Source organism: Odocoileus virginianus, chromosome 28, assembly GCF_023699985.2.
Source record: "Odocoileus virginianus isolate 20LAN1187 ecotype Illinois chromosome 28, Ovbor_1.2, whole genome shotgun sequence".
In the NCBI taxonomy this organism is placed as follows: domain Eukaryota; kingdom Metazoa; phylum Chordata; class Mammalia; order Artiodactyla; family Cervidae; genus Odocoileus; species Odocoileus virginianus.
Window position 1 is genome coordinate 10,657,770 of NC_069701.1, and position 22,172 is coordinate 10,679,941.

At 42.0% G+C, this 22,172-nt stretch overlaps 1 protein-coding gene across 30 annotated transcripts in view; it reads left to right on the forward strand.

Annotated features, from left to right (window-relative positions):
• DLG2 (discs large MAGUK scaffold protein 2) overlaps positions 1–22,172 on the forward strand; it is a 2,233,668-nt gene that overhangs the window by 2,204,967 nt on the left and 6,529 nt on the right. For all 30 annotated transcript variants that reach the window (XM_070457186.1, XM_070457179.1, XM_070457180.1 and 27 more), the window contains 5 exons: positions 7,631–7,681; positions 8,636–8,737; positions 12,210–12,382; positions 14,826–14,935; positions 21,673–21,764. In XM_070457186.1, the coding sequence (XP_070313287.1) occupies positions 7,631–7,681; positions 8,636–8,737; positions 12,210–12,382; positions 14,826–14,935; positions 21,673–21,764 (528 nt within the window). The remainder of the gene's footprint in view (positions 1–7,630; positions 7,682–8,635; positions 8,738–12,209; positions 12,383–14,825; positions 14,936–21,672; positions 21,765–22,172) is intronic.

A 22,172-nucleotide genomic window follows, 5' to 3' on the forward strand; every position in this document is an offset into this window, starting at 1 on the left:
TATCTAACTTTTAAATTTTGATGATTGGGAAGAGATGAAAAGTTTCATCCTCTAATGTTGAAGGAACTCACATTTTGTTTAAAAGTGAACAAATCTTGGATCAGAAAGCTTAACTGAAAAGGTAGGTAACTATTTAAAAATTATTTCTGATTTTTGTTTGGTCACCTCAAGCCATTTGCTGAGTGATAAAAGAATATTCACCAAATGCCAATCACATCCTTTTTTAATCTGTTCTGGTGGTTTCTTACCACGTACAGGTTTTTGGTGACTAAAATAAGTACATTTATCACTGGGATCCTTGCAATTTTGATATTTATTTTGTACTCGGTGAAATGGGTTACTCAAAAAGCAACTGCTTGTATTAGAAAATTGCAGGCCCACTACTTATGACCTTCACCTACCAAGATAGAAATCAGTTGGAGGTTTTTGTTTTTGGTTTGGGGTTCTTTTGTTTTGTTTGTTTTGTTTTTGGTCTTTTTTCTTGTATTAGTTGAAGATAAGCATAGAAGAACAGAAAAACTTTTACTTTTGTTTTTTCCACTACAACATGGTGATTTATAAAACCATGCCCTTTTTTGAGGTGGAGTGCCAAATAGTGCTCTTGAAGTGTGACAAGTTCAATTTGGATCTTGAGAAAGGCTCTAGATAATCAAATTGGTGGGGAAATAGTGGGGGGGAAAGGTACAAAAGAGGAAAGATGACAGATGGAGGGAGTAGGGGCTAGAGGAGGCAGATGAAACATGCCACAAAATGAAATGAAGAAAAGCTGTAATGAGATTCCTTGGATCAACCAAATATTAGAACCCCCTCATTTTCTTCCTCAATAGAATAACAAGTCCTAGTGATGAAAGGAATTAAAGCTTTCTTGTTTTTAGCACGATCTTTAACATCTTCACAGTCTTCCTACTCTTATACTTTTATGATTATCCCAAATTGGGAAAATATTTACCTCTCCCATGTCTTCATTTGGTTCTAAAACAAAGAAACCTGGCTGGTTAAGAAGTGACCAAAGATTGTCTTTCCTGTGCCTGAGTTACCCACAATTCAGTATTAAGAAAATATAACCTACTTGTTGGGTTTCATGGAGACCCTTGGCCCCAATTTCTTGGATGTTCAGTTTTCAGTTTTTAAGTGTTGTGCTTCCATCCTGTAGAAACAGATAGAGAAATGGAAAACATCAAATTTTGTTCTTGCTATCCCTTTTATGGAAAGTATACAAGAACTACCTTTTCCTTCAGAAATCTGTTTTTAGAATATTTCAGAGGCCTCCCTGTTCTTCAGAGATGAGCATGTTCTTTCCAGAATCATTGTTATAAAAATTGCACCAAGGCTTTCAGCTGTTTGACAAGTTTTTGATTGCAGTGCTCCAAGTTGACATCAATAATTCTTTTCACTCTCAAATAGTAGGTGCACATAAAGGTTTATTGAGTGAATAAAGGAAACACTTGCAAACAGTTTAAATTATCTATGAGAAGAGAGAAGAGTTGGAACTGTACTATTAGTAGAGAAAATGTGGAGTCTAATAGTCTGTATTAACTTGGGTCTCCTCTGAGGGTACAGAAGGCTAGCCATTCAGATTGCTTTCTTTACAAATGAAAAAAGGTAAGAAGAGCCTTGTCATAGCTTAGAGGAGAAAAAAATGGACATTTCTTTTTCCAGGATAGAAATATGAGGAATTACAGAGGATTATTTCTTAGTTCATTCCCCTCTGTGTCATGCTCTCTCACAGGCACCTTAAGACTCAATGTAAGTCTCAGTGAACTCTGGAACTCAGCATGGGTAAAGAGGGAGAGAGATCAATACGCTAAGAAAGCATAAAGTGTGGCCGTTTCTAGCATAAAAGTCTGGCCCAAGAATAGTGGGGCTTCAGAGATAATTTCAAAGAGGAGGGGCCTTTGAGCTGAGCTTTGCAAAGATGAGGTACTTGCCAGCTCAGTAAAGTTGAAGAAGAAACTCCCCAGGAAAGGCATTGGCATGACCAAAGACACAAAGGCTTGGGACAGACACAGTTTCTCCAGAAAGTACAGTTTCAAAATCAAACCAGGCTGGATTTTTCTACTGAATTCCTGGCTTTTGCTGTAATTATGACTTTTATATTTTATGAATAGCAGTGTAGACAAATAAAATAATACCTCTTTTCACTCATTTTCAGATTTTTTTTTTTTTTTTAAACTCTTAGGGTTAGGGTTCCATGTCTGCTCGGGACAAAATGGCTAAAAAAATAGTGGTTAGAAAGACTGGCAGGCTTCCCAGGTCGCGCTAGTGGTAGGAGACATAAGAGACGGGGGTTCAATCCCTGGGTCAAAAAGACCCCCTGGAGGAGCGCATGGCAACCCACTCCAATATTCTTGCCTGGAGAATCCCCATGGACAGAGGAGCCTGGTGGGCTACAGTCCATAGGGTCATAGAGTCAGGCATGACTGAAACAACACCCACACACAGAAAGACGGGCCTAGGCCTGTGTGTTACATTCTGGAGTTACAGATTGTGCCAACCTTACTCGAAACCCTCACATATTTTCTGAGTTACATATACATGCACATGAATTTACACCAACCTCAATTTCCAATAAATAGCCCAAACCTTTGATGCGCCATCTCAAGAATTATACCATATTTTTTCCAAAGTCCAGTTATACTGAGCACTAGCTACAATGCAGTTTAACAATGTACATTATCTAATTATGCAAAATGCTGTCTCATAACTACCTTAATTATGGGCTAATTCCAGATTTCTGTCAACAAAGTAATATAATAAAGCGCAAGCTTGTGTTTGTTTTGTATCATCCCTTTGAATTGCCCTTATATGTGACGGCAATAAAGACCAATTAGCTATAATGGAGACCTTGCAAATCTCTACAAGCTGAAGACCTGCCTTCCTTAAAGCCCAGGAGAGCTCTTATGTTCTTACGGATGTGCGAGAGCTGATGATTATCCTCCTGACCCATTGGTGCTCAGCAGTTCAATAGGATTTTCAAACCAAGGATCTTAAAAAATGAACTGAGTGAAACTGAGATGTTGAAATGAAGAGATCTCAGACTTTCTCTCTGGAATCAGTCAAAATGGTGCCCCTATTCTCCTTTCTCCACTCTTCCCAAGTATTGGCCTTATATTTCCTCAAGTTCTTACAAAGCAATTTTATTACATATAGTATCTCATTTGATTTCTGCAACAAAATTATGAAATATAACTTATATTTATACCCCATTAACTGATGAAGAAGCTGAAGTTCCAAAGAGCTACATTTCACTAATACTATGTCCCTGCAAGTCCAATCAAGACATTTTAATTCTGAAACTTAGACATTTTCACTACTCCCTGTGTTTTGTAATCCAAGCTTCTTCATGTTTTAGCTAGTACATTTCAACCATACCACCTATCAAATTAATTGGCTGTCCCTGGTGGTTCAGCGGTAAAGAATCTGCCTGCCAATGCAGGAGACTCGGGTTTGATCCCTGCGTCAGGAAGATCCCTGGAGGAGGAAATGGCAACTGGCTCCGATATTCTTGCCTGGGAAATCCCATGGACAGAGCAGCCTGGCGGGCCCCAGTCCATGGGATCACAGAGTCAGACACAGCTTAGCGACTAGACAACAACAATCAATACAGGCAGCAATGTTTATACAACACTAACTGTGAACTATGCCTGATTTTACGGACTCTATATATAGTAACATTTAATCTTCTGAAGGTCGTTTGCAGACACTGAATCAGTAATTCACTATGTGACCTTGAAGAAATCACTGAACAGTTTTGAATTTAGTTCTCTCCCATGTAAATGACTATCTTGGATTAGAAAAGAGATACAGGAAACAGACTTTAATCAAGACTGCCCTTTAATAGCTGCCTGAGGAACTATACTAAGAAGTGTTGAGGCCAAGTGAGGCTCAGCTGTAATTCAGGCAATGATCGGTGTGATGCGTGTCGAGGGTCCGTGAGGGAGAGTGAAGTCGTGCTCCAGGCTCTCCATCCATAAACCACGTTAACTCCAAACCCTTTCTTAGCACTAACATTCCGTGGTTCTAGGAAACTAGTTTATTCTTCATAATTATCCAATGCAGGCCCTAAACACTACATTTAGACCACTGAATGCCCTGCCACTGGTCTTCGCTTCCCTCACCTCTCTTTTCTAGTTTGGAAAAAAGTTCTAAAGAAAAACACCTTGTTTTTCCTCATCATGAGAGCGTATGAGGACCTTACTCCAAACCCCTCTTACGGTGGCTTGCTTCCAGTTTAAAGACAGTGTTTTCTGGAGGTTGTAACAACAACCAGCTTCGCTCTGCAAAGTCTCCGCCGGCAGCAGGCGGCCACCCCCAGCACTGTGCCACACTCCCCTTTCCAGCCGTGCGGTTGCCAAAACAAGACCAAGTAATTGTTTGTGCCCTTGTGTCAGCTGTTATTTCTAAGTGCCGACACCTCCTGAGCAAAAAATAGAAAAACTACTAAGGATGACTATTTTTTGGAGATGACACAGCAGCATTATAAAAAAATAAGAAGAGTTAGGGTTTGCAAATGGAGCACCTTACGAACTGTCAGTAACTCTGACCCAGGGTCCGCTCCCTGCTCTGCCACCCACCATTTTTGTTCGCCTGTGAGTTCTGCCTCTACATGCCAGCCCCCACGGAGAATTCTGCATCTCTGACCTTTTTGAGACTGTGCCCTATACTCAGCGAGGAGTCAGAAAAAAGAAAAGATGTGGCTTTTAATCTTGACTCTACTACTTACTGAGGAAACAGGCCCTGTCTCCGAGCCTCAGCTTCTTTGTCTTTAAAGTGGAGATCATCAGAGCACCTACCTCGAAAGAAATGGCTGTGGGAAATACAAAGCAACGGCTGCAAAAGCCCTTCATAGCCTGTAAAGCGCTATGCAGACATGAATTATCTTTCCTTCATTGCCGCGACTTTTTTTTCCTCCCCCTCATAATCTCCTTCCCATTACCCCTTGGGCTTTTCATTCTTGAACTTGAAAGTGAAAATTGGTTCCGGGCGCTGAGTTCACAGCTATTATGTAATACCAGCTGCCACAGCACCCCTGCGGGCTTCTGTACCTGGTCCCTGGTTGTCACACAGTCGTTAGAATTGGGATGGGTGTTGACCTAAGGGACTCTTGTCCTCACTGCTGTCTGCCAGTCTTAGTGCTCAGAACAAGAACCTGTGCTTCCTGTAGGTTAGACGTAAACCAGAAAGCAATAGGTAAACGAAGAACTACGGAACTCTGTTGCTTTGTCCTAGTTTTTTAAATCACACATTATACATACTGACACCAAATATTTTATTTAAGGTTTGCCTTTAGAATGTCCCGTCAGAATGATTTGCAAGGCCATTAGAAAGAGATTCTCCTGGGAACACGGGGTGTTACATTAATTTAGGGGAAACCACACTTCCCCAAATGAAAGCACAAAGTAGAACCTATTTTTGGCTTCATTGCTCATCCTGACTCGTACCACTAAAAGCAGAATGCAAACTCATTGGTCTCTTTATGTTAAGTACTGAGGTTGGATAACTGTGGTATGGGGCACCCAGTCTGGTGCAGAGACATAAGTATCACTTGATATTTATTCTTTTTTTGCATTTAAAAAGTTTGCAAGTTTTTTCAAGTATTTCTGTAACTGACATTTATTGTAATTATCTAAAGCCCTGAAAGAGAAATTAAATTGAACCGTAAATGTGGAAAAGTAGCTCCATAGCATGTCCTGTCACCTGATATTTAAAACCTGCTATCCCATGGGCAGGAGTCCCCTCTCACATATTAATCATTCAGGGAGGCATCTCCTGAAAGTTAGTATGACATTACAGTGTTGGTCTGCCATGCTTCTATCTCTAAAGCTATGCTTTTTTTTTCCCCAACCATTTTTACACTTATCCTCTGAATTCATATGTCCTCTGCACATGTCAACCTTTAGATAACTAGACCTTAGCAATCATTCCCCTTTATTACTTTTTGACCCAGCTTCTGTAAATTTCAGTTGATTCATTTTGTAAAAGGGGATTTTTTTTTTTCTGAATTAAAAAAAAAAAAACATGAATCTGATTCCTCACATACCAAACCCCTGTCCCAATGTGGGAAGCTCCCTTGAACACTGGAGCAGTCATGGGTAGGTTCCACTTAGAGGAAGCACCCGTGCCCCTTCTCCGTGACTTTAGGAGGTAGCCCAGCCATGCCATTCTGAGAGTGGGCCCTGCTCGAGGGTGAGGCGAGACACGATGTGGGCCTGGGGCCATTTCCCACCCCAGGGAAGACATCCGCATTCACTGCTTTAGCCATATACCGCCTAATTTCCTTAGATCAGTCTCATCATTATCACACCTGCCTGTAATACTGACTCCTTTCATGAAATTGATTCATCCTCCAGAGGCTGTGGCTTCTGAAGCAGCAGCGCATGGTTCTGACCTGACTCTGGAAGGTTCAGGGGCTATGAGGAGATAGAGCAGTGAGACCCAGTGCCCTTCGGTTTCAGAAGAAACTACCTCTTATGACACACCTCGGGGCTTCCCAGGTGGCGCTAGTGGTAAAGAACACACCTGCCAATGCAAGAGGCTCAGGTTCGATCCCTGGGTCGGGAAGATCCCCTGGAGGAGGGCATGGCAACCCACTCCAGTAATTCTTGCCTGGAGGATCCGCATGGACAGAGGAGCCTGGCGGGGCACAAGCCCGGGGGTCACACAGAGTCAGACACGACTGAAGCAACCTAGCACACACATGACACTTCTCCTCTATAGGACAGCATACAAAAAGCCCTTTTCAAAACTTAAACTATTTCCCCACCAAAGATAGTCAGTTCTAGGTCTAACGCAAATGAAAGTGTGGAGCCTTCTGAGCTGGCAGCTGAATCAGACGAATCTCATGCCTAGTTCAACTGGGCAAAATTGATGATTAGGGAAAAAAAACATTGGCAAAAACCAGTTTACTTTCCATGGTTGTATGTTGACTTAAGGCTCACCGTTAATCAGAAGGCTTACAGCAAATGACGCTGGAAGGGTGGAAACTTATACTCCATGGTCTGCCTTACTTTTCAAAGTTTCAAGGCTAGATTTAGCAGCGATTAGAACAAGTGATATAGGGCCCTCCTCAGTTTTTTTATCTTCTTAACTGACCCAGGATTTTCTTGATGAATTAACATTAAAGTCTTAAGAGCCTTGGAGTATATAGGGTGGTGAAGTTTTTGTCTCACAAATGAAACGAGCAGACACTTGCTTTTGAACAGGGTGTTTCTTTGGGAAATGAAATGCAAGATGAAAGGTCCAGAAATTCTGATAATGTAGCAGCGATCTATTGGGTGGAACCTCTCCTTGAACTCAAGGGGCTCCTTTTAAGTAGGAATATGGGGCGTGCAGCCGTAGCACTGCGGTTCACAGTGTCAGATGTAAGGCGGTCTCTTACATCATTGCCCTGCTGAACTGCAGAAGGCCAGCCTCCTGTCGTTCCTCAGACTTACGACCAGCGACCCCCTGCCTCTGTCACGGTGCTAAACAGTTCTGTGAGGGTGAAGGATGTGGGGACTGGTTGAGGAGGGAGAGCAAGGGAAGTTAGCCCTGAACTGGGTCTGTTTCCTGGGTTGCAGAGCAGGGCTTGTAGCTGTGGTTTGTGACTGGTTGTTAGTCCACTGTAATTTTTCCTTTTTTCTCTTCTCAGGAGGGCAAGAAGATTTCATTCTTTCTTATGAGCCTGTCACAAGGCAGGAAAGTAAGTTTCTTAGCATGCTCTGGTTCCTGATTTCCAGGCCATAACAGGCGACCCCATTTCAGGAGGGAATGAGTGAAGGACTCAGGGAAATAAACTGCTTAATATGCAGCAGTTCCCAGGCCAGACCCTGCTCTTTCTTTGGCCCTGTGGCCAAGCAGACACCTTCCCTGCAGAGTGTGTGCAGCGACAGCTCCCAGGAGGATGGAGCTGCGCGCTGAAAGAATGATCCTTAATAGGAAGGAGCACATCCAAATCAGAAAGAGCGCCACCGACAGGATTGATGGGTAAAAGCCCCCTGCAGGTTGATGTCCACTTAGTATTGAGGGCTTTCTAGCAGGGCTTCTGAAAGAGAAGCCTCCTTCTGGGCTGCTCCAGAAGCCTGGGAGGAATTTATACAGAGGCTGATGGCTCTTGACAAAGATCACAGAGAAAATTCAGGCATCAGAGGAGAAATTGTACCAAATGAACTTTTGAGTTCCTTGTAGCCCCATGATTACAAAGGAATTGGGAAAATCCAAGCAGAGAATGGAGAGTATTTTGAACTAAGGAAAAGAAAGTATAAAAACCTAAGATGTCATTACTACTAATGATGACTTTTGAAGTCGTTGCCTAAACAATGGTAAAAGAGCTACTTTGGAATCTTTTTTTTTCTCCCACTCAATTGACTAAACGCAGTAGCTGTTTTGACTGTTGTGTAGGCATACGTGAAGAGTAAGCAAAACGTCTCCAAATTTTTGTTTTCATTGTCACTGCAGTTGCTTTTCCCTGTTAGTAAATTCTAGAAAGTAGACTCGGCCAACACACTCGGTGTTAAAGCATCAGTTTCCTATGCAGGGCTCTCTGGGCAATTTATCCACTGAAGTAACAGTCTCAGTAGTTCTTAGCGTTCAGCAAGCTTGCCCTAAGTTTCCCAAGTCGAACTCCTCATCTGCATCTTCCTTTCCCTCTCTGCAGTAAACTATACCCGACCAGTGATTATTCTGGGCCCCATGAAGGATCGGATCAATGATGACTTGATATCTGAATTTCCTGACAAATTTGGCTCCTGTGTGCCTCGTAAGTATCATTTATCTTTCCTCTAGAAATAAAGCGTGGCTCTTTTTGAGATGGTAAAATGTAACTTCATTTTTCCAGTAGTCTCCAGTGATTCAAATACCATCAGTCACCTATTATCTGAGCATCTCATTTCATTTCTCTGCCAAATACATTCCATCTATGCTGCCATGTCTTATTCTCTGTTTAGTGAGTAAATGATGTGGTACCCGAGAGGGCAGGATGAGTTTTCTTTGTAACTCCCGTGGTATTTGAGATAGCATAGGATTATTGATAGGCCTCCGTATTTTCTTGTAGATTGATGAAATGTCACTGAAACCACTTTTCCCATAGAATCATGCTACAAAGCAAATTTGTTTGTCCAATGCACAGCAAGCCAAATGCTGAGATGCAAGGTTTACAACAGAGAAAGGGTTTGTTTATTCACAAGACTGCCAATTAAAGAGGTTAGAGAAGAAATCTCAGACTCACCTCCCAGAAGAGAGGGGCTGGGGATATTTATGGGATGATGGAGCAGGGTGGTCTGAGGTGTGGGGAGTGTGGGGAAAGGTGATTGAAAATACGAAGGTAAGGTTTTTTTCATTCTGTGCAGGTGCAGGTAAGCTGCAGGCTTCATCATGGGAAGCAGATTCAGAAAACGTCAGCATTAGCATGTTCTGAGGGTGGATTTGGGGCCTTCTGATGTCCAAAGGTCACCAGGTAGACACTGGCACTTGTCCAATTGGAGGGTCGGTGATCTTAATCACTTTTAACCACCTCAAGCTCAAACTGGACACAGCTGACTCTGAGTTCCTAAAAATAACTCGGGAAAACACATTGCTGAGTCTATGTGATGCTTGAAAGATATGCAAAAAAAATTTTTTTTTTTTTTGGTAGCAACAAAGTGATCAGTGAAGGCAGGTTACAGGCTTAATGGATCTCACTAATGATCACTCTTAGTTACAATAAGAGAGATCTGAGACAATGCCATCTGTTAAACTCATTTCAGGATGACTTAGGGCTGTGTGTCAATCAAAACAAAATACCCTTTCTTTTCCCAAGAGTTTTCACAGCCTCAGGTGTTGGAAGGAAGAAGACAAGAAAGAATATAAAGTTTTTACCCACCTCCCGGCCACTGCAGACTTGAATCTGCTTTCTTGTCCTTATGGACAGCCATCAGGCCCCCCGGTCCCTCTGAAACACTCTCCAGAGGGAGCCAGCCCTGCAGAGTCTATCTGCTCTCCTTCCTGCTGCTCCCCGCTCATCACTTCTGTCCCTGCTCCAGCTGTGTCACATGAAAATGCTAGAGGCTTTCTGTGTATGTAAACCCACCAGGAAATTTTAATTTATTAGACCACTGAGCTCTTAAATCTGATCTCAGCAGATATTCCTTTCTCACTCGACATTTTTTAAGCTCTTTGCTCCGAAGTGTCTCTTACATTTCAGGACTGCAAATGTCTGCTGGAATACATAACAGCAGGGATCGCACATGTGCAGTGCTCGGGCAGAGGGGAACCAGGACGAGTGTGCTGTCTTGTGAAACGGTCCCTGGCAAGGGTTCTGGGTAGCGGTCTTGCCACAGAACCTAACCTGAGAGAGACTCCAGACAGAAACCCTAGTCCATTTGCAGCCCCCAGCTTGTTCCGCCACTTTTGAAAGGAAAAAAAAAAAGAAATTCCTTTAGCACCATTTCACTACCTCTCCACCTTGCATCATCTTCTTTCTCTTTTTTAATTAATGGCACTGTTTTATGAAAATCAATATATGTTCATTGTACAAAACTTGGAAAATGCTAAAAAGTTAAACAAGAAAATTAAAAATATACAGAAAATCTCAAAAGATACCCAGAGATAACATCCCTGCTAATATTTTCATAGATTTCTACCTATTCTTTCTTTTCATGCATTTTCTCCTATGATTGGGTATATATCAAGTATATACTTTTCTTGCTTAATATTGTTTAAATTTTATATAACTATTTTAAATGTATATTATGTGATAATTAGTCCTTTCTCATTTAGGGTATTTTTGGATTTCTCTACTTCTAAATATTATGAGTTATAACTCAAATACAATTATAATTTATATGTTATAATTATTTATAATTTATAAATTAGTACAATGAACATCTTTAAGGATAAAACTTTATCTGAAATGTTGATCATTTTTAAAGATGGACTTCTAGGAAGTCTGGGTTAAAGATAGAAAATATAGTTTGCTAATGATAAGTCAGTATATCCAGAACAATATTTCACTTATAATCAATATAAAAATTATTGAGATGTCTTATAATTCTTGGTGGTCAGTCTTGGAAATCCAGTGTGTGTTTTACACACATGGACCAGCCCCCTCTTAAATGCTCTTGAATGTGGCTGCAGATGGCCGCAGTGAGCGGCACAGGTGTAGAAGGTCTTACTCCCTCCTGTGTGCTTTTCTGTTAAATACAGTTTTTAAGGGTTACTTTCCATTTACAGTTATTACAAAATTATTGTCTGTATTCCCGGTGTTGTACAATACATCCTGGAGCCTGTCTTACACCCAGTGGTTTGTATCTCCCGCTCCCAACCTCTATATTGCCGCTCCCCTCCGTCACCACTAGCTTGCCCTCTGTATCTGTGAGTCTGCTGCTTCTTTGTTTTATTCACCAGTTTGTTGTATTTTTTAGGTTCCACATATGAGTGATACCATATTTTATTTTATTTAACATTTTTTTAATTTATAATGTTACATTATTATTTTCTCTTCTCTTCTTACCAAGAAGTTTAACCAATTCTAACTATGATTAGAGTTGATTTATTTTAGTTCCTTCTTAACTGTGGTGATATCATTTTACATCTTTTAAAGTCCCTGAATATATTTACACTATATGTCCATTTTTTAATTTTATATGAGATTTTTTTTTTACTTCTTTGCTTGTCCCATAATCGTTTATCATGTGCTAGACATTGTGAGGCTACATTATTGAGCATTTGGATTTTGTTATCAATCTTCCTTTATAGAGTATTAAGTTTTTGTTTCAGCAGGCAATAATTTACTGACAAGTCAGCTTCTTTGAGCTTTTACTTGGTTTTAGACATTGTGAAGGTGGGTCTAGAGTAAGTCAAGAGTAACCTCATAAAATGCAACCATTCTGGGGTCTCAACCTAATGCACAGCCCGTCTGAACTTCAGGGTCTCCTAGAACTCCATGATCTCTAGACTCTCCATTTGGAAATGAAAATGGAGTAAATGCAGAGTCCCTTCATGTGTTTCTCCCAAGTATTACAGCCCAGCACTGCCTATTGTCCAATGCGTGAAAATGTATTTCCATACATTTTGTCTAGTTTTATAGTTCTTCACAGTGGAGGGCTAAGCCTGGTACCTGCTACTGTGTCATGGTCCTTAATAGTACACACTTTTTTATCTATGTTGAGGGTGTGTGGTAAAAAAAAAAAAGTATAACAGAAGTTTATGAATATAAAGTTACCTTATTTTCATCTTTTTTCATCTTTAAAAAGATACTACGAGGCCAAAGCGTGACTATGAGGTGGATGGCAGAGACTATCACTTTGTCATTTCCAGAGAACAAATGGAGAAAGACATCCAAGAGCACAAGTTTATAGAAGCCGGCCAGTACAATGACAACTTATATGGAACCAGCGTGCAGTCTGTGAGATTTGTAGCAGAAAGGGTATGTTCTCCAATCATCTTGCATCTCCCCTGAAGAAGGTACCCAGGTGGTAAACTGCATTTTTTTTTCTGGTCATTACTCTTCCCTGATTTCAGTTGTAAATTTTGATTCAGTATTCCTTTTAAGACCTCTGAGCAGAGAATCTCTTTAGAGCAAGGTCGTTAATCTTTGTTCTAATCTCAATAAAGTATGCTGACTGACCTGGCAGCGGAGAGGAGGAAAGGGGGCTTATAAACCTAAAGGCAATTAACAGCTTGAAGTTATGGAAATTCACTTTGTCCTTGACTCACTCTTCTTTGGCCCCAATAACTGAATTTGTTCTAAAAACTTGGTCACTTTCGGTTGCTTAGATCAGAATCCTCAGTTCTTTTTGTTAGTAGGAGTTTACTTTTTATCTCCCTGAAAACTTGAGATCCTTTTGGTGGAAGGGTAGACAGATGAGGAGGACTGCCCAGCCTGTTGTTGGCAGATATTCTAACTTAGAGGAGGTATAGATGAAATTGTGTGTGAAAGGCGCTCAGTCGTGACCAACTCTTTGCAATCCCATGGACTGTAGCCTGCCAGGCCCCTCTGCCCATGGAATTCTCCAGGCAAGAATACTGGAGTGGGTTGCCAATTCCGTCTCCAGTGGATCTTCCCTACCCAGGGATCAAACCCAAATCTCCTGCATTGCAGGCAGATGAAATTATCCTGCTGATAATTTCAAGGGCATGGACATGAGAAGACTGTATAAGGGCAAATAGAATAGGAAGACACTTGAGATCTGCCGCAAGAAAGATCCTAATCACCTGTGAATACCAAGGACCAATTTCACAGAAGAAGAAAAAAAAAGTTATGAGCCCATTGTGTATTTGTTATATAAGTAATATTTTTTGGGTTGACTTGATTTGACACAACTTCCCCCCACTCCCGCTTTTAATGTTTCAGTTAAAAAATTTAAATGAGAAATGTTCACGTCTCTCCGAGAATAAAGTAAGAAGGTGGGTCGAGTTTCTTCTCTCCGGGATGCCAGCTTCTTTGAGCAATATCACACTGTTTCAAATCACTTTTCTGGATAATTGCATCTGTTCTCCTCCTTGAACATGTAGACACAGCCTTTGTTATCTCAAGCCGTTCTGACCAGTGAATACTCAGACTTCATTCAGACATTCTATTTAACTGCCACATTTCACAGATAGCAAACTTGGAATATAATAAGTAATAAAAACTTGAGTCATCTTAGTCTGTTTCTCCTGTAAAAGCTCAAATACTTGCTGGCCTCTCTTTATTTTTATGAGGCTATTATGGATGAGCTTGTACTCCCCTTTATTGATTTAGGACTGTTTCTATCTGCATAGTATGCTTTTCTCTTCTTTGTAAAGTTCTTTGGGCCTCAGGGTAATGAAGCCATTTCCCTCCAGGAGGTAGAACATAATGTGTGGCAAATGTGTCTAGTCTCCAGAAATACTTTATAAAGCGGTTCCTTGCTCTGAGCACTCACTGCAGTGGAAGCCAAGTTAAATGAGGTATGCTATAATGTAATAGGGTCTTTATTTGTTAACAAACAAAAAATTTACATACACTATGCAAACCTCTCTCCCCACAGTTAAAGATTAAATACTTAAGGTCACTCTCTGTGTCTGTCCTTGCTCTATACTAGACTGAGCGTATTAAAGGCAGGATACATAGAAACACTCAGCAAATATTTATAAAATTGTTCTAAACTCGTGGTTACCATTCCTCCAGATTTAACACTGGCCAGGGTGAGACAAGGAGGTATTGATTTATTCCAACCAACAAGACTTGGGTTTGCGTATTAGCACTGAGTCTTGGGCGAGTGACTGCTATATGTACGGCTGATGCAAGTGCTAGGCAAGTTAGTATTTTTAAGCCTTGGCCTTCTCTTCTGTAAAATGCAGTTTACAGTTCATATCTCATAGGTAGGGAATTTCTTCTTTGACAAGTTGGGAATTTCTTTTTGACAACTGTCTCCAGAGATGGTTTATGAGGGTTTCATGAGAATGGATTCAGTCACGTTATACATGGCTTGATGGCTTCCTTGTGCAAAGCATCAGGTATTTATTTAAGGAAATAAAGTTAGCTGAGATAACACTAGTGAAATGTATGCTCCACTGGCTGACACTTAGTAAAGGAGTAAGAAATATATTACTGCAAACATTCCGTGATGACCTGAATACCAACTTTTTTTTTTTTTTTTTTTTTACCTTGGAGGTCTCAGATTGAAAACTTGAGATCATGCACCATCACACCCATGGCTGCCGCTCATCAAGCTCCAGCGTGGCTGAATACCAACTTTTATTTATGCTTTGCAACAATTCTTTTCAAAATTTGAAATCTAGTATCTTTTACCTCCCTCTAAAACATACTTACTTTTTTTTTCTTGTGCTGTGAGTATGATCATTCTACCTGGATTAACGCAGTATTTTTCTTTTCCTTCTCCCAGGGCAAACACTGTATACTTGACGTATCAGGAAATGCTATCAAGCGGTTACAAGTGGCCCAGCTGTATCCCATTGCCATCTTCATTAAACCCAAGTCTCTGGAACCTCTGATGTAAGTGGCTGGCAGGGGCGGCCTTCATCCAGCCTCTTGTTCCATACAACAGAGCAAACAGCTCTTTGCCATAAATGCTCACAAGTGGAAATTGCTGTTGTTGATTTCTTTAAGCATTCTGTTTTTTAATGATAGACGAAAATTCTTTTTAACCACTAGAGACACAATGTCAGTAATTCCTGAAAATGTCTTCACTAATGTTTCTTGATTTTTATTTTCATTTCACAAGTTGTTTTTGTTTGTGTGTGACTTCTTCATTTTGTCTCCTTGTTTTGAAAGTAGGTTGGTTTGTTTTTATTTTGCCTTGTTTTGCTTTCCAAATGATAGGAAACAGTCATCTTTAAATTGTCTCTTACTTCTGAGAGCAATTCCCCCAGTAAATCTTTTTAAATGTGTGAGTTTTCATAGTGGGAGCAGACAACATTTCAAACTCTCTCCATCAGCCTTTCACATTGTTATGCCATAGAATTCCTGTGTTCCTTAATTAAAACCTCATGTACGTGGACCACTAGTGTTACAAGGAGTTTTATTAATGGCCTAGCTGTAAAACACCTACAGTCTTAACCAATAGCTCCAGACCTTTGCACATTTATGAACAGGGAGAAAAATACATGACCCAGGCTTTTTTATTCTTTTTATTTATTTTAATAATCTTATCTTATTTTTCTCTATGACGGGTCTTTGTGGCTGTGCACTTTTCGCTAGTTGTGCGAGCGGGGCCACTCTCTAGCTGCAGTGCGCGGGCTTCTCACTGCAGTGGCTTCGCTTGTTGCAGAGCGTGGTTCTAGGCCGAGCGGGCTTCAGTCGTTGCAGTTCCCAGGCTCTGGAGCACAGGGTCAGTGGTCATGGCTCACGGGCTTAGTTGCTCCACCTGTGGGATCTTTCTGGGCCAGGGATGGAACCCCTGTCTCCTGTATTGGCAGGCGGATTCTTTACCAGTGAGCCACCAGGGAAGCCGTATTCCTTTTATTTTTCAGAGGACTTGTTAAATATCATTCTTCAAAAACTGGGCAGATATTCCCAGGTTGGGTGCATGAGACAAGTGCTCGGGCCTGGTGCACTGGGAAGACCCAGAGGGATCGGGTGGAGAGGGAGGTGGGAGGGCGGACCGGGATGGGGAATACATGTAAATCCATGGCTAATTCATTTCAATGTATGACAAAAACCACTGCAATGATGTAAAGTAATTAGCCTCCAACTAATAAAAATAAATGGAAAACAAAAACAAAAACAAAAACTGGGCAGATATTCATGATCTGGCTATAAAGGGACACTATTTGGGGGGGGCGCTTTGATAGGAATTGGGGGCTTTGTTTTGTACACCCTCTTATACAAAAGTGATGCTTTAGTAGCCTTAAAGGTATAAGAGCAAAAAGGCTAAGAGTGGGGTCCTGGAAACTGGTCAGGCTTGGTTCTGTTCCTTTGCCACTGTTCAGTTATGTGAGCTCCGGCAATTTGCTTGACCTCTGTAAGACTTAGTTCCTCAGCTCTAAACTAGGCACATTAATAATGCAGACCTCAGAGAGCCAGTGTAAAGAATAAACAAGATCTTAAGTGTAAAGTTCTCTATACCATTTTTGGCATATAGTAACTACTTACTAGGGGCTTTCCAGATGGCACTAGGGGTAAAGAACCCGCCTGCCAATGCAGGAGACATAAGAGATGCAAATTCAATCCTTGGGTCAGGAAGATCCCTGGAGGAAGGCATGGCAACCCACTCCAGTATTCTCGCTTGGAGAATCCCATGGACAGAGGAACCTGGCGGGCTAACATCCATGGGGTCATAAAGAGTCAGACATGACTGAAGTGACTTAGCACAGCACACATCACAACCACCTACTAACTGGTAGCTATTATTACTATGAACGATTCCAAGTAACTTTATTGTAAAAAGAATAAAACTACTTTATCATTACAAAACAGGTGAACAGTGCCTTTCCCAAGAGGCTGCAAGAGATAACACCAGTGTCATTGTAAGAGCTTTGCCCAAATATGCCTCCGTTTGGGCCTCAAGGCATTAGAGCATTTGACAGGGTTCACAAGTGAACCATAAAGTACTGGAAAACAGTGTTTATGGAAACCAAAGAAAATGAAATCATTCATCCCAGAGGTGAAAGCAGTTACTTGTAAAGGATATTGACCTGTTGTTTAGCGCCTTCTCTGGGAGGAAGAAGCTATAATAGCTGGAACTGAAGTCTAAGAGGATTAAGTTAAACATGTAGCCAATCTTTGGGGCAATTGCCAGATGTGTATCTTAAAAGCAGAATAGATTCCCATAAATAAGAGATGGACAAAAGTTCTTACCAGGATGAAAAAATAAAGTGAGAAGGTCACTCTTAGTACCTTCTGCCCCATGAATTTCGGCATAAAATTATATCATAAAGAGCTTTGGGAACTTCCCTGGTGGTCCAGTGTCTAAGCCTCTGTGCTTCCAATGCAGGGGGCCTTGGTTCTATCCCCGGTCTGGGAACTAGATCCTACATGCCACAATTAAGAATTTGCATGGTACAACTAAGACTCTGTGCAGCCAAGTATTTTTTTAAAAGAAAAATAAATAAGGGCTTTGCCCATAGTCAGCGCATGGAAAAATATGTATTAATGATAAAATAATGGTTGTTGGCTTCCCAGGTGGTGCTAGTGGTTAAGGACCCTCCTGCCAATACAGGAGATATAAGAGACATGGGTTCAATTCCTAAGTCAGGAAGATCCCCTGGAGGAGGGCATGGCAACCCGCTCCAGTATTCTTGCCTGGAGAATCCTCATGGACAGAGGAGCCTGGTGGGCTACAGTGCATGGGGTTGCAAAGAGTGAACACTCGACTGAACCGACTTAGCACTCAGTAGTATCCCTGAGAGCGTGTATAAGTTCCTCCTCATGTAAGCTGCTGTGTTGAGCATTGAGCAAAGTGCTTTAAGCAGCCACACATTTCCCTACATAAAAGTGATTTATAATCTGAGAAGAGCCTCGTAAATATTATTAGTACTGCTAACATTAATAAGAAGAAGAGAAACATGTCCCCCACCTCCTGGGAACAGCATCTTAAAGGCCCATTTCAGAAAGAGCAGAGTAAGTTTTCCCATCACAAACAAGCAGTGGGCAAGTGGCTTCCCGGGGAAGGGAGGCCTGAGGGAGAAGAGCAGCTGCATGTTCGGTTCAACGTGACACTCGGAACGTTCCCATCTGGTGCTCAGTGGGAGAAGGCCTGCTTCCTCCACAACTACAAGACGACTTATTTAATTTTGCCTTAGGGCCCTGTCATGGTCACTTATCACCAAGGAAAAGTAAACATGCTGAAGGCTGGACCCCACGATGAGACGGTGAATCTGGCATCATTTGCTGCAGCCGTTTGCATAGTGCAACACCAGTGGCATTCAGACCAATGGGATCGTATTAGGAAACACTGGATGTTTACTTTCCAGTTCAGTCTTTCTGAGGGTTTTACTTCAGGAGCAAAGCTGGCATGCACTGCCCCTTCCCCAGGGAGGGGTGAGTGCCAGGTCAGCTGGAACCGCAGCATGGCAGCTGTCACATTTGGGCACCAATACATCATCACACACATTGTCCTCAAGTGCATCACCCACATCAAACCACAGGACTTATTAGCACACACATAGCTGACTCTCCAGAGAAGCAGAAAATCAAGGGTGTATATGAAAGAGGTGTTTTTTCACATTGTACCGCCATGTGACTTCTATCCCCCACCCCCTCCCCATGGCAATGAGTGGCTTTCCTATGTGTCTCCACCACGCCACCCAATATGCTTTTACCGTCTTTCTCCCTGTGTTTACTTCTGTCTTCAACTGTACTGTAATTATGTTTGTCTGTCCATTCATTCATTCACTTATTCATTCAACAAGTTTAAGCATTGACTGAGATCCTTGTCATCACATGCTGGTGAATAAGCCGCGGTCTCTGGCCTCAAAGAACCGGCAGACTGGTCAGGGAGACAAAACAACTTCATGTATTAGAGGATAAAAACCTAAATTCAAGGGACTTCCCTGCTGATCCAGTGGTTGGGCGTCTAGGCAGGCTTCCACTGCAGGTGTTGGCAGGTTCAATTCCTGGAAGGGGAACTGACACACAGTGAGGCCAAAAAAAATCAGTATTGCTACAATAAATGCAAAGGGAATTCAGAGAAAATAGGCCAGCGTGGCCAGGGAAATCAAAGAAGATCCAGAACTACATGATTTCTTGACTCCTGGAGCAAAACACTATCTTTCTATGAGAAGTATCCTTTGGTTTAGCTCAGCATTTTCTGCCACCCAAGAATGACTGCCTCTCAAAGCTTCTAGGGTTAGTGCTGTTTGGGAAAAGAATTATAGATACCATTCCTCAGGCAAGATGAGTTTATTTCAACAAGACTTCAGGGAATTCCCACTTCTATATATTGTAGCCATCAGCATCAAGCCTATAGTCATGCTAATGTCTGACTTCAGTTCAGTTTTGTGTGTTTCTAAATAGGGGTCTCTTTAGAAAGAACATCTTAGTGTAATGAAAAGTCTGTTTCACTAAAAATTAATTAGTGAAAAACAATAACTTTGAGTTCTTTCATGAAATTCACTCCTTTACCTTAAGCAAGTCACTATACTACTTCTGGCCTCAGTTTCTTGCTCTGAAAAAGGAATTAAGACTACATGCTCCAGACCCAGTTCTCTGGCTTCCTAAAGTGACAGGAAAAGGCAGCAATGCCTTCAAAATTCTATTTGCACCTCTGATGCATCCCGATGGACCAACCAAAATGTCTTTGCTCTTGGCTGACTTTTATCAGCCCAGTGCAGTCACACTGGTATTCTTATAATGATCAGAGGCAGTGATTATCAGTCTTTGAGTAATAAAATGTCTTTGATTAAGAAAGAATGAGAAGGTAAAATATTCTTACTTAAGAAATACAGTGTATTTTGTTGACCAAAAAAAAAAAAAAAATGTTAACACCTAGAAGACATGGAAGGATAAAGCTGCCCCAGGTTGGGAATCCATAGATTAGGTTACTCTCCATTTTCCTCCCTCCTCAATTTGCCCTTGAAACTTTGTTGGATCTAAGTAATCTTACAATGATTAAGCAGCACATACCTACAGTTAATGATACACCAGTGGTTGACAGACTAACAGAAAGAAGGACAGAGAGCGCCCAGTGTAATTACAGCCCATTTTCCTATCCACCGAAGAATTGATGCTTTCAAACTGTGATGGTGGAGAAGACTCGAGAGTGTCTTGGGACTGCAAGGAGATCAAACCAGTCCATCCTAAAGGATATCACTCCTGAATATTCATTGGAAAGACTGATGCTGAAGCTGAAGCTCCAATACTTTGGCCACCTGATGAGAAGAGCCGACTCGTTGGAAAAGGCCCTGATGCTGGGAAAGATTGAAGGCAGGAGGAGAAGGGGACGACAGAGGATGAGATGGTTGGATGGCATCACGGGCTCAATGGACATGGGTTTGAGTAAACTCTGGGAGTTGGTGATGGACAGGGAGGCCTGGCGTGCTGCAGTCGATGGGGTCACAAAGAGTTGGGTACAACTTAGCAACTAAACAGCAATTCCTATCCGAACAAAAATAAAACAAAATAGGCGTTAGAGATTCCTTCTTGCCAGGCTCCTCTCTCCAGTTCACTATTTGATATGACTTGCTTAGAGTCTGTTTGAAATATTTTGGTCCCAGAGTTTTTGATTGTTCCATTCTCTGCATCTTTAATTCAAGCCGTCTTTAGCAGTTCCTTGAAATTCCATTTGATAATAAAAACAGAGGAAGTCCAGGGCTCTCTGGCTATAGATGTGCCTTACTGCTTTGCAGTTGAGCCTCTAGAGCTACAGAATCCTTTTTCAGCCTGAGAGACACACATGCCTGAATCGCCTGTCTCGTGTTCTAATTCGTTGGAAGACTGTCTGTTTCTCCACTCCACGTGTCTGCTGCCCACACTGAAGATGAACAGCAGCCCTTGGGGAGGGTGGGAACGTCGAGAGATCAAAGCTTTCTATGAGGTCAGGACCTGAGAACAGTCGAGTCTTATTCTCTTAGATGGAATGAGCTCCGGAAAGCTGGGAAGTATCTTCCCTTCTCTCCACTTGCTCTCCTCCCCTCCCTCTGGCCACCCCACAAGATTGCGTTCAATTCTACATCATGGACTCAATGGACATGAGTTTGAGCAAACTCTGGGAGACGATGAAGGACAGGGACGCCTGGCATGCTGCAGTCCACAGGGTCGCGAAGAGCTGGACACAACTGAGCGACAGAACAACAGCAACAACAACAACGTCCCGTATTTAAAAGAGGTTGAGACCGACGAGAACAAAATCTAAGGGCGGGTGACCAGGAAGGTTATACATTTCCAAATTACATCCGATGAAAGAATAGATGAAGGAAGCAGGGCAGTTTTTTCTGGAAGAATGGAAGCCCTGAGGGACACATCAGCACTTAAACACCCGAAGGCCTGTCCCGGAAGAAGGAGGTTCGGTTCTGCTCTGCAGAGCAGCTCTAACATGGGGCCAAGAGACGACCCTCTGGGGGCGTGAGCGCCCTGGGCCGGGGCAGCAACGGGGGAGGACGGGGGCAGCGACAGGGGAGGACGGGGGCAGCAACAGGGAGTTCCTTGTTGTGGCTGAAAACATCCCAACAAAGAGGAGTCCTGTCAAGGCCTAGGAAGCTGCTGCTAAGGTTGCACCCGGCCACATACACTGTAGTTTTTCAGGATTTGGTGTGTTCCCTTTGTGTTCTAACACCAAACTCTCCTTTTCCCAGGGAGATGAATAAGCGTCTAACAGAGGAACAAGCCAAGAAAACCTATGATCGTGCAATTAAGCTAGAACAAGAATTTGGAGAATATTTTACAGGTATGTTCATTTGCATTTGTACTATGAGAAAGAGGATGAATTGTCTGACATATGGCACAGAGGGGGCTCTGGGCCTGCTATACCTGGGCCCTAGCCCCTTCCTGCTGAAAATCCCTGATTTGCCACTACTTCCATTTGATTCAAAATTCTTGGTTCCTTCTTCTCTGGATTTAGCTTCCTGGTTCCCACTGGCCTTACCCAAAACCATGAATGGCAGACTGAGCTACCTCCTGGGAGAGAGATTTTAAGTATTAGTATCTCATTCAGAGATGACTCATTGGAAAAGACCTAAATGCTGAGAAATATTGAAGGCAAAAGGAGCAGGGGACGGCAGAGGAGGAGATAGATAGCATCACCAACTCAGTGGACATGAATTTTAGCAAACTCCAGGAGATAGTGAGGAACAGG